This window comes from Hypanus sabinus, chromosome 18 (assembly GCF_030144855.1).
Source record: "Hypanus sabinus isolate sHypSab1 chromosome 18, sHypSab1.hap1, whole genome shotgun sequence".
Taxonomy (NCBI): domain Eukaryota; kingdom Metazoa; phylum Chordata; class Chondrichthyes; order Myliobatiformes; family Dasyatidae; genus Hypanus; species Hypanus sabinus.
In genome coordinates this window covers 29,141,030-29,166,384 of record NC_082723.1, presented here as the reverse complement: position 1 = coordinate 29,166,384, position 25,355 = coordinate 29,141,030, and the positions used below count along the sequence as shown (strand labels likewise).

Genomic DNA, 25,355 nt, shown 5'->3' with positions numbered 1-25,355 from the left:
GGTGTTGAAAGTGATGTGGTGCCCATGGTGCTGTTGGTGTTGTAATGGTGGTGGTCCCCGTGGTCCTGTTGGTGTTGAAAGGGAGGTGGTGCCCGTGGTTCTGTTGATGTTGAAAGGGAGGTGGTGCCCGTGGTTCTGTTGATATTGAAGGGGAGATGGTGCCCAGGGTCCTGTTGGTGTTGAAAGGGAGGTGGTGCCCATGGTCATGTTGGTTTTGAAAGGGAGGTGGGGCCCATGGTGCTGTTCGTGTTGTAATGGTGGTGGTCCCCGTGGTTCTGTTGATGTTGAAAGCGAGGTGGTGCCCATGGTGATATTTGTGTTGAAAGGGAGGTGGTGCCCATGTTCCTGTTGATGTTGAAAGGGTGGTGGAGCCCATGGTGCTGTTGATGTTGAAAGGGAGGTGGTGCCCGTGGTTCTGTTGATGCTGAAAGGGAGGTGGTGCCCATGGTGATATTTGTGTTGAAAGGGAGGTGGTGCCCATGGTCCTGTTGATGTTGAAAGGGAGGTGGTGCTCATGGTTCTGTTGGTGTTGAAAGGGAGGTGGTGCCCATGGTCCTGTTGATGTTGAAAGGGAGGTGTTGCCCAAGGTACTGTTGGTGTTGAAAGGGAGGTGGTGCCCGTGGGGCTATTGATGTTCTAAGTGGGGTGGTGCCCACGTTGCTGTTGGTGTTGAAAGCGAGGTGGTGCCCGTGGTGCTGTTGATGTTGATAGGGAGGTGGTGCTCGTGGTGCTGTTGGTGTTGAAAGGGAGGTGGTGCCCATGGTCCTGTTGTTTTTGAAAGGGAGGTAGTGCTCGTCGTCCTGATGGTGTTGAAAGTGAGGTGGTGCTCGTGGTGCTGTTGGTGTTGTAAAGGAGGTGTTGCCCATGGTCGTGTTCGTGTTGCAAGGGAGGTGGTGCTCGTGGCCCAGTTGGTGTGGAAAGGGAAGTGGTGCCCATGGTCCTGTTAGTGTTGAAAGGGAGGTGGTTTCCATGGTCCCTTTGGTGTTGAAAGGGAGGTGGTGCATATGGTGCTGTTGGTGTTGTAATGGAGTTCGTGCCCGTGGTCCTGTTGATTTTGAAAATGATGTGGTGCTCGTGGTCCTGTTTCTGTTGAAAGGGAGGTGGTTCCCGTGGTGTTGTTATTGTTGAAAGGGAGGTAGTACCCGTGGTGCAGTTGGTGTTGAAAGGGAGGTGGTGCCCATGGTCCTGTTGGTGTTGAAAGGGAGGTGGTGCCCGTGGTTCTGTTGATGTTGAAAGGGAGGTGGAGCCCATGGTCCTGTTGATATTGAAAGGGAGGTGGTGTCCATGGTCCTGTTGGTTTTGAAAGGGAGATGGTTCATATGGTGCTGTTGGTGCTGTAATGGAGGTGGTGCCCATTGTCCTGTTCGTGTTGCAAGGGAGGTGGTGCCCGTGGTGCTTTTGATGTTGAAAGTGAGGTGGGTCCCATGGTCCTGTTGATATTGAAGGGGAGGTGGTGCTCGTTGTTCTGTTGATGTTGAAAGGGAGCTGGTGCCCATGGTCCTGTTCATGTCGCAAGGGAGGTGGTGCTCATGGTCCTGTTGGTGTTGAAAGGGAGGTGGTGCCCGTGGTGCTGTTGGTGTTGAAAGGGAGGTGGTGCCCATGGTCCTGTTGGTGTTGAAAGGGAGGTGGTGCCCAGTGTCCTGTTGGTGTTGAAAGTGATGTGGTGCCCATGGTCCTGTTGATATTGAAGGGGAGGTGGTGCTCGTTGTTCTGTTGATGTTGAAAGGGAGGTGGTGCCCGTGGTGCTGTTGGTGTTGATAAGGAGGTGGTGCCCATGGTGCTGTTGGTGTTGAAATGGAGGTGGTGCCCATGGTCCTGTTGGTGTTGAAAGGGAGTTGGAGCCCGTGGTGCTGTTGACGTCGAAAGGGCGGTGGTGCCCGTGGTTCTGTTGTTGTTGAAAGGGAGGTGATGCCCATGGTCCTGTTGGTGTTGAAAGGGAGGATGTGCCCATGGTTCTGTTGATGTTGAAAGGGAGGTGGTGCCCGTGGTTCTGTTGATGTTGAAAGCGAGGTGGTGCCCGTGGTGATATTTGTGTTAAAAGGGAGGTGATGCCCATGGTCCTGTTGGTGTTGAAAGGGAGGATGTGCCCGTGGTCCTGTTGTTGTTGAAAGGGAGGTTGTGCCCGTGGTGCTGTTGATTTCGAAAGGGTGGTGGTCCCCGTGGTGCTGTTGATGTTGAAAGGGAGGTGGTGCCTGTGGTGCTGTTGATGTTGAAAGGGAGGTGGTGCCTGTGGTGCTGTTGATGTTGAAAGCGAGGTGGTGCCCATGGTGATATTTGTCTTGAAACGGAGGTGGTGCCCATGGTGCTGTTGGTGTTGAAAGGGAGGTGTTGCGCATGGTCCTGTTAGTGTTGAAAGGGAGGTGGTGACCATGGTCATGTTAGTGTTGAAAGGGGGGTGGTGTCCATGGTGCTGTTTGTGTTGAAAGGCAGGCGGTGCTCATGGTCCTGTTGGTGTTGAAAGGGAGGTGGTGCCCGTGGTGCTGTTGATGACGAAAGGGAGGTGGTGCTCGAGGTCCTTTTGGTGTTGAAAGGGAGATGGTGCACATGGTCCTGTTGATGTTGAAAGGGAGGTGGTGCCCATGGTGCTGTTCGTGTTGTAAGGGTTGTGGTCCCAGTGGTCCTGTTGCTGTTGAAAGGGAGGTTGTGCCCATGCTGCTGTTGGTGTTGAAAGGGAGCTGGTGCTCCTGGTCCTGTTGGTGTTGAAAGGGAGGTGGTGCCCATGGTCATGTTTGTGTTGAAAGGGAGGTAGTGCCCGTGGTGTTGTTGATGTTGAAAGGGAGGTGGTGCCCGTGGTGCTGTTGATGTCGAAAGGGAGGTGGTGCTCGAGGTCCTTTTGGTGTTGAAAGGGAGATGGTGCTCATGGTCATGTTGATGTTGAAAGGGAGGTGGTGCCCATGGTATGTTTGTGTTGAAAGGGAGGTGGTGCCCGTGGTGCTGTTGACGTTGAAAGGGAGGATGTGCCCGTGGTCCTGTTGGTGTTGAAAGGGAGGTTGTGCCCACGTTGCTGTTGGTGTTGAAAGGGAGCTGGTGCTCATGGCCCTGTTGGTGTTGAAATGGAGGTGGTGCCCACGTTGCTGTTGGTGTTGAAATGGAGGTGGTGCCCACGTTGCTGTTGGTGTTGAAAGGGAGGTGGTGCTCATGGTCCTGTTGTTGTTGAAATGGAGGTGGTGCCCATGGTGCTGTTGGTGTTGAAAGTGAGGTGGTGCCAATGGTGCTGTTGGTGTTGAATGGGAGGTGGTGCCCGTGGTGCTGTTGATGTCGACAGGGAGGTGGTGCTCGTCGTCCTGTTGGTGTTGAAAGGGACGTGGTAATCAAAATGGCCTGGGAGCAGGACTTAAATATCTCCTTATCTGAGGAGAGCTGGGATTCAGTTCTCAAATCGGTTAACTCAACCTCTCTTTGTGCTCGCCACAGCCTTTTACAGTTTAAGATTGTTAATAGAGCCCATTTGTCTAAATCTAAACTATCTCGATTCTACCCTAGCGTTAGTCCGCTCTGTGATAAATGCAAGAGGGGCGTGGCCTCTCTCATCCATATGTACTGGTTCTGTCCTAGCTTGGAGAAATTCTGGAAAGATGTCTTCACTACGTTATCGTGTATTCTGAATCAGCACCTAGAACCAAACCCCTTAATTGCTCTGTTCGGTTTTTGGGGCGAGACAGATTTATGTCTGGGCCCGACCCAATGCCGAATATTATCCTTTGCCTCTCTCCTGGCTAGACGCTTGATCCTCCTCAGATGGAGATGTTGCCCCGCCCACTCATGCTCAATGGCTTAACGACATCATGGCCTGTTTGGACCTCGAAAAAATTCATTATTCAGTTCTCAATTCGGATCTAAAGTTCCATAAGGTCTGGGGACCTTTTACCGAGTACTTTCATAACCTTCCTCTTGACTAGGGTTTTTTTTCTTTTCGGTCCTTTGCTTTCAGCTCCTGTTTTTTCTGGTAGAAGGCATTATTACTCTCTGTTGCTGAGTGTATTCACAGTCTGGGAGTTTGGCTGACCTGACTTATACCCTCTATATTGTGTTGTGGTTGGTCTGGAGTTGCTGTTGTTTTTTCTTGTGTTGTGGGGCTTGGGGAGGACACTAAGCTTACTTGTCTTTAATTTAGGTGCTTTTTTTTTGCTAAATTCTCTTCCTTTGTAACATATTGTTATTGTATGCTTAATTTTGCACTGTTTTAATGTTCCTCATTGGGATTTGGGGTTTTTAATTTGTAAAATGTTTTGAAAAACTAACAAAAAAAATTTTAAAAAAAAGAAGGAAAGAAAGGGAGGTGGAGCCCGTGGTGCTGTTGACGTTGAAAGGGAGGTGGTATCCGTGGTCCTGTTGGTGTTGAAAGGGAGGTGGTGCCCGTGGTCCTATTGGTGTTGAAAGGGAGGTGGTGCTCGTGGTGCTGATGGTGTTGAAAGGAAGATGGTGCTCGTGGTCCCCTTAATGTTGAAAGGTAGGTAGTGCTCGTTGTGGTGTTGGTGTTGTAAGGGAGGCGGTCCCCGTGGTCCTGTTGGTGTTGAAAGGGAGGTGGTGCCCATGGTGCTGTTGGTGTTGAATGGGAGGTGGTGCCCATAGTCCTGTTGGTGTTGAAATGGAGGTGGTGCCCATGATCCTGTTGGTGTTGAAAGGGAGGTGGTGCCCGTGGTATTGTTGGTGTTGTAAGGGAGGTCGTGCCCTTGGTCCTGTTGGTTTTTCAAGGGAGGTGGTGCTCGTGGTCTTGTTGATGTTGAAAGGGAGATGGTGCCTGTGGTCCTGTTGATGTTGAAAGGGAGGTGGTGCCCGTGGTGCTGTTGATGTCGAAACGGAGGGGGTGCTCGTGGTGCTGTTGATGTTGTAAGCGAGGTGGTGCTGTTAGTGTTGAAAGCAAGGTGGTGCCCGTGGTGCTGTTGAGGTTGAAAGCGAGGTGGTGCCCGTGGTGCTGTTCGTGTTGTAAGGGTGGTGGTCCCCGTGATCCTGTTGGTGTTGAAAGGGAGGTGGTGCCCATGGTGCTGTTCGTGTTGTAAGGGTGGTGGTCCCCGTGATCCTGTTGGTGTTGAAAGGGAGGTGGTGACCCTGGTGCTGTTAGTGTTGAAAGGGGGGTGGTGTCCATGGTGCTGTTTGTGTTGAAAGGGTTGTGATCCCAGTGGTGCTGTTGATGTTGAAAGGGAGGTTGTGCCCATGCTGCTGTTGGTGTTGAAAGGGAGGTGGTGCCCGTGGTGCTGTTGATTTCGAAAGGGTGGTGGTCCCCGTGGTGCTGTTGATGTTGAAAGCGAGGTGGTGCCCGTGGTCATGTTAGTGTTGAAAGGGAGGTGGTGACCATGGTGCTGTTCGTGTTGTAAGGGTGGTGGCCCTCGTGGTCCTGTTCGTGTTGAAAGGGAGGTGGTCCCCGTGATCCTGTTGGTGTTGAAAGGGAGGTGGTGCCCGTGGTGCTGTTAGTGTTGAAAGGGGGGTGGTGTCCATGGTGCTGTTTGTGTTGAAAGGCAGGCGGTGCTCATGGTCCTGTTGGTGTTGAAAGGGAGGTGGTGCCCGTGGTGCTGTTGATGACGAAAGGGAGGTGGTGCTCGAGGTCCTTTTGGTGTTGAAAGGGAGATGGTGCACATGGTCCTGTTGATGTTGAAAGGGAGGTGGTGCCCATGGTGCTGTTCGTGTTGTAAGGGTTGTGGTCCCAGTGGTCCTGTTGCTGTTGAAAGGGAGGTTGTGCCCATGCTGCTGTTGGTGTTGAAAGGGAGCTGGTGCTCCTGGTCCTGTTGGTGTTGAAAGGGAGGTGGTGCCCATGGTCATGTTTGTGTTGAAAGGGAGGTAGTGCCCGTGGTGTTGTTGATGTTGAAAGGGAGGTGGTGCCCATGGTATGTTTGTGTTGAAAGGGAGGTGGTGCCCGTGGTGCTGTTGACGTTGAAAGGGAGGATGTGCCCGTGGTCCTGTTGGTGTTGAAAGGGAGGTTGTGCCCATGGTGCTGTTGGTGTTGAAAGGGAGGTGGTGCTCGTGGTGCTGTTGATGTTGAAAGGGAGGTGGTGCCCGTGGTGCTGTTGATGTTGAAAGCGAGGTGGTGCCCATGGTGATATTTGTCTTGAAACGGAGGTGGTGCCCATGGTGCTGTTGGTGTTGAAAGGGAGGTGGTGCCCATGCTGCTGTTGGTGTTGAAAGGGAGGTGGTGCCCATGCTGCTGTTCGTGTTGTAAGGGTGGTGGTCCCCGGCGTCCTATTGGTGTTGAAAGGGAGGTGGTGCTCATGGTCCCTTTGTTGAAAGGGAGGTGGTGCCCATGGTCATGTTAGTGTTGAAAGGGAGGTGGTGCCCATGGTCATGTTGGTGTTGAAAGGGAGGTGGTGCCCATGGTGCTGTTCATGTTGTTAGGGTGGTGGTCCCCGGCGTCCTATTGGTGTTGAAAGGGAGGTGGTGCTCATGGTCCCTTTGTTGAAAGGGAGGTGGTGCCCATGGTCATGTTAGTGTTGAAAGGGAAGTGGTCCCCGTGGTCCTGTTGACGTTGAAAGGGAGGATGTGCCCATGGTGCTGTTGATGTTGAAAGGGAGGTGGTGCCCGTGGTGCTGTTGATTTTGAAAGGGAGGTGGTGCCCGTGGTGCTGTTGATGTCGAAACGGAGTGGGTGCTCGTGGTGCTGTTGATGTTGTAAGCGAGGTGGTGCTGTTAGTGTTGAAAGCAAGGTGGTGCCCGTGGTGCTGTTGGTGTTGAAAGGGAGGTGGTGCCCGTGGTGCTGTTGGTGTTGAAAGGGAGGTGGTGCCCGTGGTGCTGTTGATTTCGAAAGGGAGGTGGTGCCCATGGTGCTGTTGGTGTTGAAAGGGAGGTGGTGACCATGGTGCTGTTGGTGTTGAAAGGGAGGTGGTGACCATGGTGCTGTTGGTGTTGAAAGGGAGGTGGTGACCATGGTGCTGTTGGTGTTGAAAGGGAGCTGGTGCTCCTGGTCCTGTTGGTGTTGAAAGGGAGCTGGTGCCCGTGGTGCTGTTGATGTCGAAAGGGAGGTGGTGCCCGTGGTCCTTTTGGTGTTGAAAGGGAGATGGTGCACATGGTCCTGTTGATGTTGAAAGGGAGGTGGTGCCCGTGGTGCTGTTGACGTTGAAAGGGAGGATGTGCCCGTGGTCCTGTTGTTGTTGAAAGGGAGGTTGTGCCCGTGGTGCTGTTGATTTCGAAAGGGAGGTGGTGCCTGTGGTGCTGTTGATGTTGAAAGCGAGGTGGTGCCCATGGTGATATTTGTCTTGAAACGGAGGTGGTGCCCATGGTGCTGTTGGTGTTGAAAGGGAGGTGTTGCGCATGGTCCTGTTAGTGTTGAAAGGGAGGTGGTGACCATGGTCATGTTAGTGTTGAAAGGGTGGTGGTGCCCATGGTACTGTTGGTGTTGAAAGGGAGGTGGTGCCCATGGGGCTGTTGGTGTTGTAAGGGAGGTGGTGCCCATGGTGCTGTTCGTGTTGTAAGGGTGGTGGTGCCCCTGGTGCTGTTAGTGTTGAAAGGCAGGCGGTGCTCATGGTCCTGTTGGTGTTGAAAGGGAGGTGGAGCCCGTGGTGCTGTTGATGTTGAAAGGGAGGTGGTGCCCGTGGTGCTGTTGATGTTGAAAGGGAGGTGGTGCCCGTGGTGCTGTTGATGTCGAAAGGGAGGCGGTGCTCGTGGTCCTTTTGGTGTTGTAAGGGAGGCGGTGCCCATGGTCATGTTTGTGTTGAAAGGGAGGATGTGCCCGTGGTCCTGTTGGTGTTGAAAGGGAGGTTGTGCCCATGGTGCTGTTGGTGTTGAAAGGGAGCTGGTGCACCTGGTCCTGTTGGTGTTGAAAGGGAGGTGGTGCTCGTGGTGCTGTTGATGTTGAAAGGGAGGTGGTGCACCTGGTCCTGTTGATGTTGAAAGGGAGGTGGTGCTCGTGGTCCTTTTGTTGTTGAAAGGGAGATGGTGCACATGGTCCTGTTGGTGTTGAAAGGGAGGTGGTGCCCATGGTCATGTTTGTGTTGAAAGGGAGGTGGTGCCCATGGTGCTGTTCGTGTTGTAAGGGTTGTGGTCCCCGTGGTCCTGTTGCTGTTGAAAGGGAGGTTGTGCCCATGCTCCTGTTGGTGTTGAAAGGGAGGTAGTGCCCGTGGTGCTGTTGATGTTGAAAGGGAGGTGGTGCCCGTGGTGCTGTTGATGTCGAAAGGGAGGTGGTGCTCGTGGTCCTTTTGGTGTTGAAAGGGAGATGGTGCACATGGTCCTGTTGATGTTGAAAGGGAGGTGGTGCCCATGGTCATGTTTGTGTTGAAAGGGAGGTGGTGCCCGTGGTGCTGTTGTTGTTGAAAGGGAGGTTGTGCCCATGGTGCTGTTGGTGTTGAAAGGGAGCTGGTGCTCCTGGTCCTGTTGGTGTTGAAAGGGAGGTGGTGCCCGTGGTGCTGTTGATGTTGAAAGGGAGGTGGTGCCCATGGTGCTGTTGGTGTTGAAAGGGAGGTGGTGCCCGTGGTGCTGTTGATGTTGAAAGGGAGGTGGTCCCCGTGGTGCTGTTGATGTTGAAAGCGAGGTGGTGCCCATGGTGATATTTGTCTTGAAACGGAGGTGGTGCCCATGGTGCTGTTGGTGTTGAAAGGGAGGTGTTGCGCATGGTCCTGTTAGTGTTGAAAGGGAGGTGGTGACCATGGTCATGTTAGTGTTGAAAGGGAGGTGATGACCATGGTGCTGTTCGTGTTGTAAGGGTGGTGGCCCTCGTGGTCCTGTTGGTGTTGAAAGGGAGGTGGTGCCCATGGTACTGTTGTTGTTGAAAGGGAGGTGTTGCCCACGATGCTGTTGGTGTTGAAAGGGAGGTGGAGCCCATGGTCCTGTTGATGTTGAAAGGGAGGTTGTGCCCGTGGTGCTGTTGGTGTTGAAAGGGAGGTGGTGCCCGTGGTGCTGTTGGTGTTGAAAGGGAGGTGGTGCCCGTGGTGCTGTTGATGTTGAAAGGGAGTTGGTGCTCGTCGTCCTGTTGGTGTTGACATGGAGGTGGTGCCCGTGGTGCTGTTGACATTGAAAGGGAGGTTGTGCCCATGGTGCTGTTGGTGTTGAAAGGGAGCTGGTGCTCCTGGTCTTCTTGGTGTTGAAAGGGTGGTGGTGCCCGTGGTGCTGTTGATGTTGAAAGGGAGGTGGTGCCCATGGTCTTGTTGGTGTTGAAAGGGAGGTGGTGCTCGTGTTCCTATTGGTATTAAAAGGGAGGTTGTGCTCATGGTCCCTTTGGTGTTGAAAGGGAGGTGGAGCCCATGGTTCTGTTGATGTTGAAATGGAGGTGGTGCCCATGGTACTGTTGGTGTTGAAAGGGAGGTGATGCCCGTGGGGCTGTTGATGTTTTAAGTGGGGTGGTGCCCACGTTGCTGTTGGTGTTGAAAAGGAGGTGGTGCCCGTGGTGCTGTTGGTGTTGAAAGGGAGGTGGTGCCCGTGGTGCTGTTGTTTTTGAATGGGAGGTGGTGCCCGTGGTGCTGTTGGTGTTGAAAGGGAGGTGGTGCTTGCGGTGCTGTTGTTTTTGAAAGGGAGGTGGTGCCCATGGTCCTGTTGGTGTTGAAAGGGAGGTGGTGCCCGTGTGTCCTGTTGGTGCTGAAAGGGAGGTGCTGCTCGTGGTCCTGTTGATGTTGAAAGGTCGGTGGTGCCCATGGTCATGTTAGTTTTGAAAGGGAGGTGGTGCCCATGGTGCTGTTCATGTTGTAAGGGTGGCGGACACCGTGGTCTTGTTGGTGTTGAAAGGGAGGTGGTGCCCGTGGTGATGTTGATGTTCAAAGGGACGTGGTGCCCGTGGTGCTGTTGATGTCGAAAGGGAAGTGGTGCTCGTCGTCCTGTTGGTGTTGAAAGTGAGGTGGTGCCCGTGGTGCTGTTGGTGTTGAAAGCGAGGTGGTGCCCATGTTGATATTTGTGTTGAAAGGGAGGTGGAGCCCATGGTCCTGTTGATATTGAAAGGGAGGTGGTGTCCATGGTCCTGTTGATATTGAAAGGGAGGTGGTGTCCATGGTCCTGTTGGTTTTGAAAGGGAGATGGTTCATATGGTGCTGTTGGTGCTGTAATGGAGGTGGTGTGCAATGTCCTGTTGGTGTTGCAAGGGAGGTGGTGCCCGTGGTCCTGTTGGTGTTGAAAGGGAGGTGGTGCCCATTGTCCTGTTCGTGTTGAAAGGGAGGTGGTGCCCATGGTGCTTTTGATGTTGAAAGCAAGGTGGGTCCCATGGTCCTGTTGATATTGAAGGGGAGGTGGTGCTCGTTGTTCAGTTGATGTTGAAAGGGAGGTGGTGCCCAGGGTCATGTTGGTGTTGAAAGTGATGTGGTGCCCATGGTGCTGTTGGTGTTGTAATGGTGGTGGTCCCCGTGGTCCTGTTGGTGTTGAAAGGGAGGTGGTGCCCGTGGTTCTGTTGATGTTGAAAGGGAGGTGGTGCCCGTGGTTCTGTTGATATTGAAGGGGAGGTGGTGTCCATGGTCCTGTTGGTTTTGAAAGGGAGATGGTTCATATGGTGCTGTTGGTGCTGTAATGGAGGTGGTGTGCAATGTCCTGTTGGTGTTGCAAGGGAGGTGGTGCCCATGGTCATGTTAGTTTTGTAAGGGAGGTGGTGCCCATGGTGCTGTTCATGTTGTAAGGGAGGTGGTGATCATGGTCCTGTTGGTGTTGGAAGCGAGGTGATCCCCGTTGTGCTGTTGGTGTAGCAAGTGAGGTGGTGCTATTGGTGTGGAAATTGAGGTGGTGCTCGCGGTGCTGTTTGTGTTGAAATGGAGGTGGTGCTTGTGGGCCAGTTGGTGTTGAAATGGTGGTGGTTCCCATGGTCCTGTTAGTTTTGAAAGTGAGTTGGTGCCCCTGGTCCTGTTGGTTTTGAACGTGAGATGGTGCATATGTTGCTGTTGGTGTTGTAAGGGAGGTGGTGCCCGTGGTCCTGTTAGTGTTGAAAGGGAAGTGGTGCTTATGGTCCTGTTAGTGTTGAAAGGCAGGTGTTGCTCGTGTGCCAGTTGGTGTTGAAACGGAAGTGTTGCCCATGGTCCTGTTAGTGTTGAAAGTGAGGTGGTGCCGATGGTCCTGTTAGTTTTGAAAGGGAGATGGTGCATATGGTGCTGTTGCTGTTGTAAGGGAGGTGGTGCCCGTGGTGCTGTTGATCTTTAAAGTGATGTTCTGCACATTGTGCTGTTTGTGTTTAAAGGAAGCTGGTGCTCATCGTCCTGTTGGTGTTCAAAATGAGGTGACGCCCAGGGTCCTGTTGGTGTTGAAAGGGAGGTGGTGCATATTGTGCTGTTGGTGTTGTAATGGAGTTCGTGCCCGTGGTCCTGTTATTGTTGAAAGGGAGGTGGTACCCATGGTCCTGTTGGTGTTGAAAGGGAGTTGGAGCCCGTGGTGCTGTTGATGTCGAAAGGGAGGTGGTGCCCATGGTGCTGTTGGTGTTGATAAGGAGGTGGTGCCCATGGTGCTGTTCATGTTGTAATGGTGGTGGTGGTCCCCGTGGTCCTGTTGATGTTGAAAGGGAGTTGGAGCCCATGGTCCTGTTGGTGTTGAAAGGGAGGTGGAGCCCAAGGTACTGTTGGTGTTGAAAGGGAGGTGGTGCCCATGGTCCTGTTGGTGTTGAAAGGGAGGTGGAGCCCAAGGTACTGTTGGTGTTGAAAGGGAGGTGGTGCCCATGGTCCTGTTGATGTTTTAAGTGGGGTGGTGCCCATGTTCCTGTTGGTGTTGAAAGGGAGGTGGTGCTCGTGGTGCTTTTGTTTTAGAAAGGGAGGTGGTGCCCATGGTCCTGTTGGTGTTGAATGGGAGGTGGTGCCCATGGTCCTGTTGGTGTTGAAAGGGAGGTGGTGCCCGTGTGTCCTGTTGGTGTTGAAAGGGAGGTGCAGCTTGTGGTCCTGTTGATGTTGAAAGGTCAGTAGTGCTCGTTGTGCTGTTGGTGCTGTAAGGGAGGTGGTGCACATGGCCCTGTTGATGTTGAAAGTGAGGTGGTGCCCATGGTCCTGTTGGTGTTGAAAGGGAGGTGGTTCCCGTTGTGTTGTTATTGTTGAAAGGGAGGTAGTACCCGTGGTGCTGTTGGTGTTGAAAGTGAGGTTGTGCCCATGGTTCTGTTGGTGTTGAAAGGGAGGTGGTGATCATGGTCCTGTTGGTGTTGGAAGTGAGGTGATCCCCATTGTGCTGTTGGTGTAGCAAGTGAGGTGGTGCTCGTGGTGCCATTGGTGTGGAAATTGAGGTGGTGCTCGTGGTGCTGTTTGTGTTGAAATGGAGGTGGTGCTCGTGGTCATGTTGGTGTTGAAAGTGAGGTGGTGCTGTTAGTGTTGAAAGCAAGGTTGATGTTGATGTTGATGTTGAAAGGTCAGTAGTGCTCGTTGTGCTGTTGATGTTGAAAGGGTGGTGGTGCCCATGGTGATATTTGTGTTAAAAGGGAGGTGGTGCCCATGGTCCTGTTGGTGTTGAAAGGGAGGTGGAGCCCATGTTGATATTGAAAGGGAGGTGTTGCCCATGGGGCTGTTGATGTTTTAAGTGGGGTGGTGCCCACGTTGCTGTTGGTGTTGAAAGCGAGGTGGTGCCCGTGGTGATATTTGTGTTGAAAGGGAGGTGGTGCCCATTGTCCTGTTGGTGTTGAAAGGGAGGTGGTGCCCATGGTCCTGTTGATGTTTTAAGTGGGTTGGTGCCCACGTTGCTGTTGGTGTTGAAAGGGAGGTGGTGCCCATGGTCCTGTTGTTTTTGAAAGGGAGGTAGTGCTCGTCGTCCTGATGGTGTTGAAAGTGAGGTGGTGCTCGTGGTGCTGTTGGTGTTGTAAAGGAGGTGTTGCCCATGGTCGTGTTCGTGTTGCAAGGGAGGTGGTGCTCGTGGCCCAGTTGGTGTGGAAAGGGAAGTGGTGCCCATGGTCCTGTTAGTGTTGAAAGGGAGGTGGTTTCCATGGTCCCTTTGGTGTTGAAAGGGAGGTGGTGCATATGGTGCTGTTGGTGTTGTAATGGAGTTCGTGCCCGTGGTCCTGTTGATTTTGAAAATGATGTGGTGCTCGTGGTCCTGTTTCTGTTGAAAGGGAGGTGGTTCCCGTGGTGTTGTTATTGTTGAAAGGGAGGTAGTACCCGTGGTGCAGTTGGTGTTGAAAGGGAGGTGGTGCCCATGGTCCTGTTGGTGTTGAAAGGGAGGTGGTGCCCGTGGTTCTGTTGATGTTGAAAGGGAGGTGGAGCCCATGGTCCTGTTGATATTGAAAGGGAGGTGGTGTCCATGGTCCTGTTGGTTTTGAAAGGGAGATGGTTCATATGGTGCTGTTGGTGCTGTAATGGAGGTGGTGCCCATTGTCCTGTTCGTGTTGCAAGGGAGGTGGTGCCCGTGGTGCTTTTGATGTTGAAAGTGAGGTGGGTCCCATGGTCCTGTTGATATTGAAGGGGAGGTGGTGCTCGTTGTTCTGTTGATGTTGAAAGGGAGCTGGTGCCCATGGTCCTGTTCATGTCGCAAGGGAGGTGGTGCTCATGGTCCTGTTGGTGTTGAAAGGGAGGTGGTGCCCGTGGTGCAGTTGGTGTTGTAAAGGAGGTGTTGCCCATGGTCCTGTTTGTATTGCAAGGGAGGTGGTGACCGTGGTGCTGTTGATCTTTAAAGTGATGTTCTGCCCATTGTGCTGTTTGTGTTTAAAGGAAGCTGGTGCTCATCGTCCTGTTGGTGTTCAAAATGAGGTGACGCCCATGGTCCTGTTGGTGTTGAAAGGGAGGTGGTTCCCGTGGAGTTGTTATTGTTGAAAGGGAGGTAGTACCCGTGGTGCTGTTGGTGTTGAAAGGGAGGTGGTGCCCATGGTCCTGTTGGTGTTGAAAGGGAGGTGGTGCCCAGTGTCCTGTTGGTGTTGAAAGTGATGTGGTGCCCATGGTCCTGTTGATATTGAAGGGGAGGTGGTGCTCGTTGTTCTGTTGATGTTGAAAGGGAGGTGGTGCCCGTGGTGCTGTTGGTGTTGATAAGGAGGTGGTGCCCATGGTGCTGTTGGTGTTGAAATGGAGGTGGTGCCCATGGTCCTGTTGGTGTTGAAAGGGAGTTGGAGCCCGTGGTGCTGTTGACGTCGAAAGGGCGGTGGTGCCCGTGGTTCTGTTGATGTTGAAAGCGAGGTGGTGCCCGTGGTGATATTTGTGTTAAAAGGGAGGTGATGCCCATGGTCCTGTTGGTGTTGAAAGGGAGGTGTTGCCCATGGGGCTGTTGATATTTTAAGTGGGGTGGTGCCCACGTTGCTGTTGGTGTTGAAAGCGAGGTGGTGCCCGTGGTGATATTTGTGTTGAAAGGGAGGTGGAGCCCATGGTCCTGTTGATGCTGAAAGGGAGGTGGTGCCCATGTTGATATTTGTGTTGAAAGGGAGGTGGAGCCCATGGTCCTGTTGATATTGAAAGGGAGGTGGTGTCCATGGTCCTGTTGGTTTTGAAAGGGAGATGGTTCATATGGTGCTGTTGGTGCTGTAATGGAGGTGGTGCCCATTGTCCTTTTCGTGTTGCAAGGGAGGTGGTGCCCGTGGTGCTTTTGATGTTGAAAGCGAGGTGGGTCCCATGGTCCTGTTGATATTGAAGGGGAGGTGGTGCTCGTTGTTCTGTTGATGTTGAAAGGGAGCTGGTGCCCATGGTCCTGTTGGTGTTGAAAGCGAGATGGTGCCTGTCGTGCTGTTGTTGTTGAAAGGGGGATGGTGCCCGTGGTGTTGTTGGTGCTGAAAGGGAGGTGATGCTTGTGGTGTTGTTTATGTTGAAAGGGAGTTGGTGTTCGTCGTCATGTTGGTGTTTAAATGGAGGTGGTGCCCATGGTCCTGTTGGTGTTGAAAGGGAGGTGGTGCCCATGGTGCTGTTGATTTTGAAAGGGAGCTGATGACCATGGTACTATTTGTGTTGTGGTTTATAGCTTCAGGCTCTTGTGCGTGAACATCACCAGCAGCCTGTTCTGGTCCAACCATGTTGACATCATAGCCAATGCCTCTACTTCCTCAGGAGAGTAAATACAATTACCCTGTCCCTGGCAATTCTTAACAGTTTTTATTGCTGCAGCATGTAGAGCATCCTGTCTGGGTGTGTAATGGCTTGTTGAAAATTCAAAACACATTTATTATCAGCATATGTTATATTACACAACCTTGAGATATGCGTCCTTCCAGGCAGCCACGAAACATGAATCCCAAAAGAACCCATTAAAAAAGACCGTCAAACACCCAGCGTACAGAGATTGGAAACAAAACAAATCATGCAAGCAACAGAAGTAAACAAATTGCATTTGGTATGAAAGCAAATCCTCAGACACCAAGGTGGAGCAGGCCCATCGCGTCTGCCTCAGTTCATCACACAGCGGAGCAAAATGTCGTGGAGCCTGCAGACACAAACCCTGTAGCAGAGCACGAGCCTCAACCTCCATGCAGCAAAGTGTGGAGTAAACATCAAGGAGCAGTGTGCAGAACTGGCCTGACCCTTGCCTTTGGTCCTGGGAACCCCGTCTTTCAATCCACCTGACCTGACGAACATCGGGTCTTTCCTCGCACTAGGACCTGGGCCCTGCCGCATCGATCTGCTCTGGGTCTAGACTCTGCGGCCACATTTCAGTTCGCACCCGGCCTTTCAAAATCAGCCTGACGCTTAGATTGAAGCCGGCTGGCGTAGGTAGGCGGGCCCTGACTTCTCTTCACTCCACAACCCCCCCCAGTTCTGGCTTCATTTCAAACATGCCTCAACCTCGCTCCAAATTCTACTCGGACGTGCCCCGACCTCACTTTAACCTCTCATTGCACCTGCATGCTTGCTACAACTGCTCTGTAATGACGAGGAAGTGCAGAGTAGCGGACACAGCTCAGCACATCATGGAAACCGGCCTCCCCTATGTGGACTCTGTCTACGCTTCTTGCTGCCTCAGTAAAACAGCCAACAGAATCAAAGACCCCACCCACCCCAGACATCCTCTCTTCTCCCGTGTCCCATTGGGTGGAAGATACAAAAGCCTGAAAGCATACATCACCTGGCTCAACGACAGCTCCAATCCCACAGCTATCAGACTCTTTGGTTCAACAAGTTGGACTCTTTCTCAACTTACCATACGATCTTGCACTGTATTGATGACCTGCACTGTACTCTTTTTTGTGGCTTTTGTGCTTTCTTTCTGCATTGTTATTGTGCTTCCTCAATGCCCTGCCTGATGTTTTGATCTGTAGAATCAGTATACAAGACAAACTTTACACTGTTCATTCAGATGAGGTTTATTTCTCACACATACATCAAAATGTGTCACTTGCATCAATGGCCACCGCAGTCCGAGGATTGTACTGGGACAGCCCACAATTATCACCATGCTTCTGGCGCAAACGTAGAATAGGCACAACTCACCCTAATCCTAAATGTCTGTCTTTGGAATGTGTGAGGAAACCGGAGCATTCAGAGGAAACCCATGAGGTCACAAGAGAAACGTGCAGACTCCTTACAGACTGAACGCTGATGGGTGATCCCTGCTCTGTAAAGCATTGTGCTAACTATTACACTGTTGAGCTGCCCTGTAAGACAATAATAAATACCAAGACACAGAAGATCAAGTGACCGAATCATTAATCTTTATCAGAGAACTTGCAGTAACCTACAGCAGTTTTTGTGAAGAAAACCAGTGTTAGAAACTACTGACTAATGACTGCCTTGGGAACGGTCATTTATCCACCTGCAAGTTGGCAACCTGTTGGATCCTGACGTCTTTAATCCAATGTTCTTTCAGAAGTTGGGAGAGAGGCACAAAACTTCCTGCTTCATGATTGTTTTAGTAAGCATTAATAGAACAAAGATAATTGGAAAAAAGAGGTCTAGAAGTGGACAGATGTGGCAAAAGAAGATGGCATTGCCACATGGTCAGCTCTTTCTGTACACATAGGTAAACATTCTATTCAGATTTGCAGATTTGCAGATAAGAGTCAGCCAATCTGAAAGCCACTATTCCAATAATGCAGCACCAGCAAAGCTTCTGGGTATTTTGAGAATCATACAAGTGGGCCAATGTGGGCAAAGTTCACCATGCAACCAATCAGCACTGAGATTTCCTCCCCACATCGCAACTGAATTTACAAGATGACAACCAACAAAACGTTTGCAAATAAATCGTCAAGATCAGAAAACAATTCAACCCAACAATCATACAGATGTACCCAGTAGGAGACACACTGAACAACTGCACGTACTGTACTTACTGTGACCAGGAAACGTACCAAACAGTTGCATGTACACAAGCAATTACATAAAATATTAGCAGGCAATTAATTGTTAAACTGCAAAGAAATTAGCAATTTCTCCTGGTTTTAAGCTTGGTGCCCGTGAGTTAGGAAGGTGCAGAAGCCCCTCAACATCTGGACTGCATCACGAATGCTCTGTCCACCGGGGAGGTGAGATACTGCCCTGACCCACCTCTGTGCTAGTGCAGGCACTGGACACTGCTGTGACGTAGCTGGTAGAGCTGCCCACTCGTGGCTCCAGGGAGACCCCCGGTTCAATCCTGACCTCCGCTGCTATCTGTGTGGAGTTTGCAGGTCCCCCTTAAAATTGTGTGAGCTGGCACCCCCTACTCCAGTTTCCTCCCACATCCCAAACGCACGCAGGTCGGTCAATTAATTGTCCGCTGTGGTGTGTGTGTGGGTGGGTGAGTGGCAAAATCCGGGAGGAGTTAATGGGATGTGGGGAGAATGGGGTAATTGGAGGTTTGATGGTTGGCACAGACTTAGGGGGCTGAGTGCCCCGCATTCTACGACTCTGTGAATACAATCTGAAGCTGAAGCCCAGTGGCTGCAGCGTGGACAACTTCACTCACCTCAGCACTGGACCAACCCCACAAGCTAAATACATTATATGGTCATATATGTAGTTAAAAGACAATAACTTTTACTTGACTTGACAGTTCAATGTTGGTGGTGAGTGAAGTTATCCTCTCTGGTTCAGGAGCCTGACGGTTGAGGGTTAATAACTGTTTCTGATCTGGTAGTGTGGGTCCTGAGGCTCCTGTACCTCCTTCCTGATGGCAGCAGTGAGAAGAGAACATGATTTGGATGGTGGGGTGAGAGAACAGCAGAGAGTTCTGTCATTTGTAAGAACAAACCTATGTATGCATGTTGAAATTTTGGTATTAAAAACTTTATGTGAGCTTGTTTATATCTAGGGGTGAACATAGTTGGGTGTCTGGAACCCAGATGCAGGCTGTCCGTTCCTCTACCCCAGGTTTCTTCCATTCAAGAAGTGGTACAAAATGCTACTGTTTATCTGGAGCTGATCTTTGTTCTGTTTTACCAAAATATCAAAATTCAAAGTGAATTTATTATCGAAGTGCATATACTGTATGTTGTGTGTTATACTACCTTGAGAATCATTTTGGTGCAGGCATTTACAGGAAGAAGGAAATACAGTGGGGAGCTACAGTAATGTAGTAGTTAGCTGCAATGCTTTTATCGTGTCAACGATAGGTGATCTGTGATCTGGGTTCAATTCCTGCCCCTGTCCGAAAGGAGTTTGTACATTCTCCCCGTGACTGCATCGGTCCCCCCCACAGTCCAATGACGTACAAGTTATGGTTAGTGAGTTGCAGGCATGCAACGTTGGGGCCAGATGTGTGGCGACTGTTCCAAGCACATCCTCTGACTGTGCTGGTCCAACTGTGCAAATAAAGAGCAAATAAATTAGTGATACACAATACTGAGCACATGAGTTTTAGTGTCCTTGAAAGTGAGTCCAGAGTTTGTGGAATCAGTTCAGAGATCAGGTGAGTGAAGTTATCCATGATTTCACTATGTTCCAATGTACATTTGACAAATATATTCTTTAATCTTTTGCAGTGGAACTTTCATGAAAAACTATACATAGCAGACAAAGACCAACAAACAATATGAATGGAAATGTTAAGAAAAATGCAAAAACCTGAAGTCAAAGGTTCACGGATTCATATACGACTCTGAAATTTGTCTTCTTGAGTTTATTGTTATCTGCACAAGTCCATGTATGCACAGGTGCAATGAAAAACTCCCAGCAGAATCACAGACACAAAGCATCAGATAAACCACATTCACAAGAAAATCTGCAGATGCTGGAAATCCAGGCAACACACACAAAATGCTGGAGAAATTCAACAGGCCAGGCAGCATTACGGAAAACAGTCGATGTTTCGGGCCGAGACCCTTCACAAGAAAGGCAGACATTGTACACAATTTCTTACAAGAAAGAACACAATAGGACTAGGACACCATGTCACTGGAAACTAACAAAATTTGGCAGCAATAATTGATGTAGTACAGGTAGTCCCCGAGTTACGAACGTCCGACTTACGGACAACCCGTACTTAAGAACCGAGGAAGGAGAACGCCATCCGCCATTTTAAGTCAGATCGTGACGCCGTCTGCCATTTTAAGTTGTTGCCGTTGACACTGTGTTGAGTGTTTAACTTTGTATTTGGTTTAAATTTTTCTTAGTAAGATTCACCCTGACCCTCGCAACCCCCCCCCCCGTTCCGGTTGGCTGGTAGCGCAGTAAGATCAGCACCAGGCTGGAGAACGGAGGTTCCCAAGTTCAAACTAGTGACAGACTGCTCCTGTGCCCGGTTGATGTCGATCCAGTGACTCCCATACCATCCACGCTTGGTTGATGTTGAGCTCACAATTCAACCTCGAAAAACAAAACCCTGCACCTCCAGTTTAAATTCCCACGTGGAATATTGTGGATGATCAAATACCCAAACCCAGCACAGCCCCCACTTGTCCTATTTAGCCTGTCTCAGTGCGGTGGCGTTTAGGACCTGGGGAATTCAGTGCGGTGGTCCTTAGGACCCCGCGGACCTCGGGAGCTGGCGCAGGTCAGGACCCGCTTCCCACAGTGTTTCTGTTCCATTGACGGGAAGGGATCGCGATTGAAAATAAAGTGGAAATAATAAAGCGTTTGGAAAGAGGTGAAACGCCATCGGTCATTGGAAAAGTGTTAGGCTACAGTTGGTCAACGATAGGAACAATTTTAAGGGATAACGGATAAAGTGAGAATAATGGAGCATGTGAAAGGCCCTGCCCCGATGAAAGCTACAATTATTACTAAGCAACAGTGTTTTATATGCATAGAAAGGTAAAATATATACTATGTACTAAGACAAACGTTTGACTAACTGATGCTAAATAATACTGAATGTACTTGTTCCGACTTATGTACAAATCCGACTTAAAGACGGACTCAGGAACGGAACTTGTATGTAACCTGGGGACTGCCTGTATTATAATTGTCAGAATCAGGAACAGGTTTATTGTCATTGACATAATTTGTTGTTTTGTGGCAGTGGTGCAGAGCAAAAGATATAAATATACTATGATTTACAAAAATAAATAAAAGGTGTGAAAGAGGAACAGTGAGGTACTGTTTATGGGTCCATGTACTGTTCACAAATCTGACAGTAGAGGGGAAGAAGCTGTCCCTCAAATGTTGAGTGTGGTTCTTCAGGCTCCTGTACCTCCTCCCTGACGTTAAGAATCAGCAGAAGGCATGTCACAGATGGTGAGGGTCCTTAATGATTCTACAAGCTTTCTCGAGGTGCTGCCTTTTGAAGATGGCCTCGATGGTAGGGAGGGTTGTGCCTGTGAAGGAGCTGGCTGAATCTAAACCCTCTGCAGCTTTTGCACTTGAATTATTGAGAGTGGGTCTTCAGACTCCTGTATCTCGTCCCTGAAGGTAGTAATGAGAAGAGGGCATGTCCTGGATGGTGAGGATCTTTAATGATGAATGCGTCCTTTATAAGTAATGAACTCTAAGAGTTATTCCATGTATCTAACACCTGCATTTTGTACTCTCTGTATCAGGTTATACTGGACAACACTGTGAAATTGATATCAACGAATGCTCAACGCATCCTTGTATGAATAACGGCACTTGTTTGGAACGCTCCAGTCAAGAGTATTACGGCAGTCTCCCGCAGTTCAGGTCTACTTTCAGTTATACCAATGCATCTGGCTACATTTGCCTCTGCCAGCGTGGTTTCACAGGTCAGTGAGAAAACTTAACCTTTTAAATTCAGGTTCAGCAAAGATCAAAAGCACATGATTTGCCACGTTGGAAATGAAGTTGCCTGGCAGTCTGAAGAAAGGTTCCAAACTTCAGTGCTGTACATTAACAGGGGAACACTGGGAGCAGTGGAATGAGCAGACATCGTCGGTCACAAGAGCCTGCTCCTCATCCACGGAGATCCTGGGTAGTATGATCCTGGTCCCAGTGGAGAATGGGACTAGTGAGGTGAGGCCTCGGAGTGGCTGGAGAAGTATGTGACAGAACAAATGTAGAGAGTGCTGGAAACACTCAGAGTCAGATTCAAATTCAGAGTTCTTTATCAAGGATCAACTTTATTCACCGTATACATTCAATGGAGTGTATATACCCAATATGAGAGACATCACTATAGTGGATGGTACAGTCTTTTCCCCAGGTTATGTCCAAAACTAGGGGGCATAATGGGGGGGGGAATAGTTAAAGGGATCTGAGGGGCAACATTTTCACACTGAGGGTGGTGAACATATGGAACGAGCTGCTGGAGAAAGTGGTTGAAGCAGGTACCATTGTGTCATTTAAGAAGACTTGGAGTGGTACATGGGTGACGGAGTGGAGATACGTCTCTACCAAAGGAGGTGTAGGTCACTCCTTCCCTCCGCTAGCCTGCAGGTCACCCTTTGGCAAGGTGTAACACCTGCTTAGCCCCCCAAACAGGGTCACATGAAGCCATGGGAGCAGATGGTGGACAGTCATATCACAAGTCCTGATTACATGACCACTGACGCCAGGCGGACAATCTCTGAAGAGTATTGATAATGGCTTATGTCACTCGTCTTATAAAGACACTGCCCAGAAGCAGGGAATGGGAAACCACTTCTGTAGAAACATTTGACAAGAACAATCATGCTCATGAAAAGACCAGGATTCCCCACATAAATACAACACAGCACATAATGATGATAATGACCCAACGGTCCCTCATAATTCCATATTAAAAACTTCTGTAGTTGTCCAAATTCTTTGCTAATGATTTTGTATAACATCCTCTGGGTCCACCTATAAAACCATTCCCTTCTCAATATCCTTCTCAAAGAGACTTAAGGCTTTTTGTTATATTTTAAAACTTTGGTTTATTATTGTCTAATATTGGCTGGGTTGATCAGACCCAAAAGGCCCAACAATTTGAGTGTCCAGGAGATGTGGTAAAAAGTGTACAAGCACAACAAAGTAATTTGATCCTAATTTATTATTATAAAACAGAAAGCACAAATAAACCACGCTAAATACCGTCTGGTAAGTCGCACAGATTTCAGGGCTCACCATTCTTCGTCTTGTTGCTGTCGTCAGGGGACTTGATTGTCGCTGCGGTTGGGGGAGCTCTGAATTCACCCTGGGTCTATCCTAGGCACCGTTGGGTTGCGATTCCTCACTCTAGGTGAAGTCCCAAAAACTTCAGTAAGGTACCTCAGTAAATAGGGGTTCAATCCACAAACATAGCAAGGCACCCAGAGACAAATAAACTCTCTGGCCTTTTGTTCTCGTGCCACTAGTGCCCGAAGCCAAAAAGAGTCCAGCTACTATTTAGCAAACATTGAACAAACCTACAGTGTTTAACTTGCATGGACGCTTTACATGCTGTGAGCTCACAAAGAGTTAAAGTGCCACTTGGAATTGTTTAGATGTTCATCTAATATTTTTGCAAAATTCAGTACACAACCCATTGTCACATGTCGCAAGATACAGTGAAAAGCTTGTCTTCGTTCAGATCAGATCATTACACAGTGCACTGAGCTAGAGAAAGGTAAAACAATAACAGAATGCAGAATAAAGTGGAACAGCTACCAAAAAAGTGTAGTGCAGGTAAACGATGAGGTGCAAGATCAATAAGAAGTAGATTGTGAGGTCAAGAGTCCATATTATTGTGCTAGAGTCGGATAATTCAAGGTTCTGGATTGCTTAGTGTAAAGGAGAATGAAATAATTGTTACTCTGGATCTGATGGAGCACGGGAAAATACTGAAGAAGATAAAGAACACCGTAAAAATAGTAAAAACAACACACGATGAATATAAGGTAGTGTATCTACCTACTGTAGATTGATTGTATGTCCGTAAAGTGACACTAGGCACAGGAGAGTCTGTACATAAGGTGATTGCCAGGAAATGATGAAGTATTGGTGATTGGGGGGGGGGGGGGGTGGATGTGTTGACCAACCTTACTGTTTGGGGGAATACAAATGTTTTTAAGTATGGTGGTCTTGGTGTGGATGCTACGTAGCCTCCATCCTCATGGGAGAAGGATAAACAGTCCATGAGCAGGGTGGGTGGGATCCTTCATGATGTTACTGGCCCTTTACCAGCAGAAGCTGTCGTTGAGTCTGGACTTCAAGAACTTGTACACAAACACCCCAGATCTCTCTCTTCCTGTAAAAAAAAAGAAATCCAAAATCCTGGGGAATCTCTCCTTGTTTGGTTGTGTTTAGCTCTCTGTGAGCAGTGGAAGTGAGTTGCATTCTCCTTGTGAAATGTATTGCCATTGACTTCAATAGAACTGCATGTCAGGCAGAGCATGATGCAGTTTTTGTCTCTGCCTTCTGTCCTATTGCCAATTTTATATTCACAATTCTGTCCCAATTATGCTAACAACTAGTTTCTGGGGATCAGAAGGGTTCAGGTCCAGGTAATTTTTCTAAAATAATAAGGTTTAAGAAGGCAGATTTTGGGAAAAAAAGCAAAACTTTATTGTGTATCTGTCTGGAAATGTAGATTTTGAAGCATAAATTGTCATATTTCAGAGTTGGGCTCTTAGATCCCGGCTCCTGCCACATCTTAATGAAGCAGCGTAGGGTGATCAGGGCTGTGTCCTCTGCTGTCACCAGCAGAACACATCAGCATTGACACCAAACTCGATGCAAGGAAGGAAAATGACACCTCTGCTATATCAAGCCTGCCGCTGACTATCACTCCCCTCTGCTGTCGAGACACATTCAACAATGTGTGAGCCAATGGACTTTTCTCCCTTGGTAGATCATTGGACATCTTTCAAAAACAGAAATACCTAGGATGATGCCTCAGAAAGGTGGCATCCATCATTAAGGGCCCCTATCACCCAGGACATGCCCTCTTCTCATTGTTACCATCAAAGAGGAGACACACACTCAAGCTTTAGGAACAGCTTTTTCCCTCTGCCATCAGATTTCTGACTGGACAATGGACCCATGAACACTTCCTCTGTATTTTTTTCTTTTTTTTTTGCTCTCTTTTTGAAAGACTCGTTTAATTAATTTTTAAGGTATTTCTTATTGTGATGCATCGTTTTGATTATGTATTGTATTGTACTACTGACACAAAACAACATATTTCACGACATAAACCTGATTCAGATTCAGATGCTGAATCTTTATTTTTAAAGCATGTTCACTTTTATACCATCCTTCTCCACAGTTGCTTAATTATTTAATGGAGGCTTAATTACTGAAGGGTCAGATTTTCAATTAAAATTCATAATCAACTACTCCCTCCAAGAGCCCAATCTGATTTTCCTAGGTTAGAAGTCACCAGAAGGATTGATTTTATACCGAGGATCAAAGACGAGAGAGAGATTATGTTCACTTTGGTATAAGCAGGGTTAACTGCCCTATTCTCACCTCCTTTGTGCCAGAAATGGTTCAACAAATCTCTATTAATGTATTAGTATTAGCTTTAGTTTTCTTTGTCACATGTACATCAAAACATACAGTGAAATTGCGTCGTTTGTGTCAACAACTAGCACAATCTGAGGGGAGAAGGCAGGAAAATGGGGTTGAGAGGGATTATAAATCAGCTATGATAGACTGGCTGAGGAGACTTGATGGGCCAGTTGGTTCCTATGTCTCCTAACCCTAACCCTAATGTGTGGTCTTATTGATCTATTTATTATATTTATTTATTTCAGGGTACAGCATGGTACAGGCCCAGTGAGCTGTGCCACCCATAACTCACCGATTTAACCCTACCCTAAGTACAGGACAATTTACAACAAACAATTGATCTACTAACCAATACGTCTATGGAATGTGGGAGGATACCCAAGTACCTGGAGAAAACCTTTGCGATTCACAAGGAGCACCTATAAACTCCTTACAGACCGCATTGGAATTAAACTCCGAACACTCAGTTCTGGAGCAGTAATGTGGTCGTGCTGCCCACTACTCTACCATGGTGCCCGCTTACGTGCTGCAGGCGGCTACAAGCGTCAACATCTGGTGCCAACAGATCACTTACTACCCCTGACCTGTTCATTCCTGGAACAAGGGAGGAAAATACTGAAGCTCGAAATCACAATAACAATTCACCTTTTTGCATTGTTACTATTGTTCTATGCAACTAAACTTTGAATTATTTTTTTTCAAGGAGAAAATTGTTCAGTTAACATTGACGAATGTGAGTCAGATCCTTGTATGAACGGAGGCACGTGTGAAGATCAAACCGATGGATTTGAATGTCAGTGTGCACCAGGACTTACAGGTAAAT

At 49.1% G+C, this 25,355-nt stretch overlaps 1 protein-coding gene across 1 annotated transcript in view; it reads left to right on the top strand.

Annotated features, from left to right (window-relative positions):
* LOC132407440 (protein crumbs homolog 2-like) overlaps window positions 1-25,355 on the top strand; it is a 167,136-nt gene that overhangs the window by 91,336 nt on the left and 50,445 nt on the right. Inside the window, exons 5-6 of the mRNA XM_059993943.1 lie at window positions 20,662-20,844; window positions 25,236-25,349. Coding sequence (XP_059849926.1) covers window positions 20,662-20,844; window positions 25,236-25,349 — 297 coding nt within the window. The remainder of the gene's footprint in view (window positions 1-20,661; window positions 20,845-25,235; window positions 25,350-25,355) is intronic.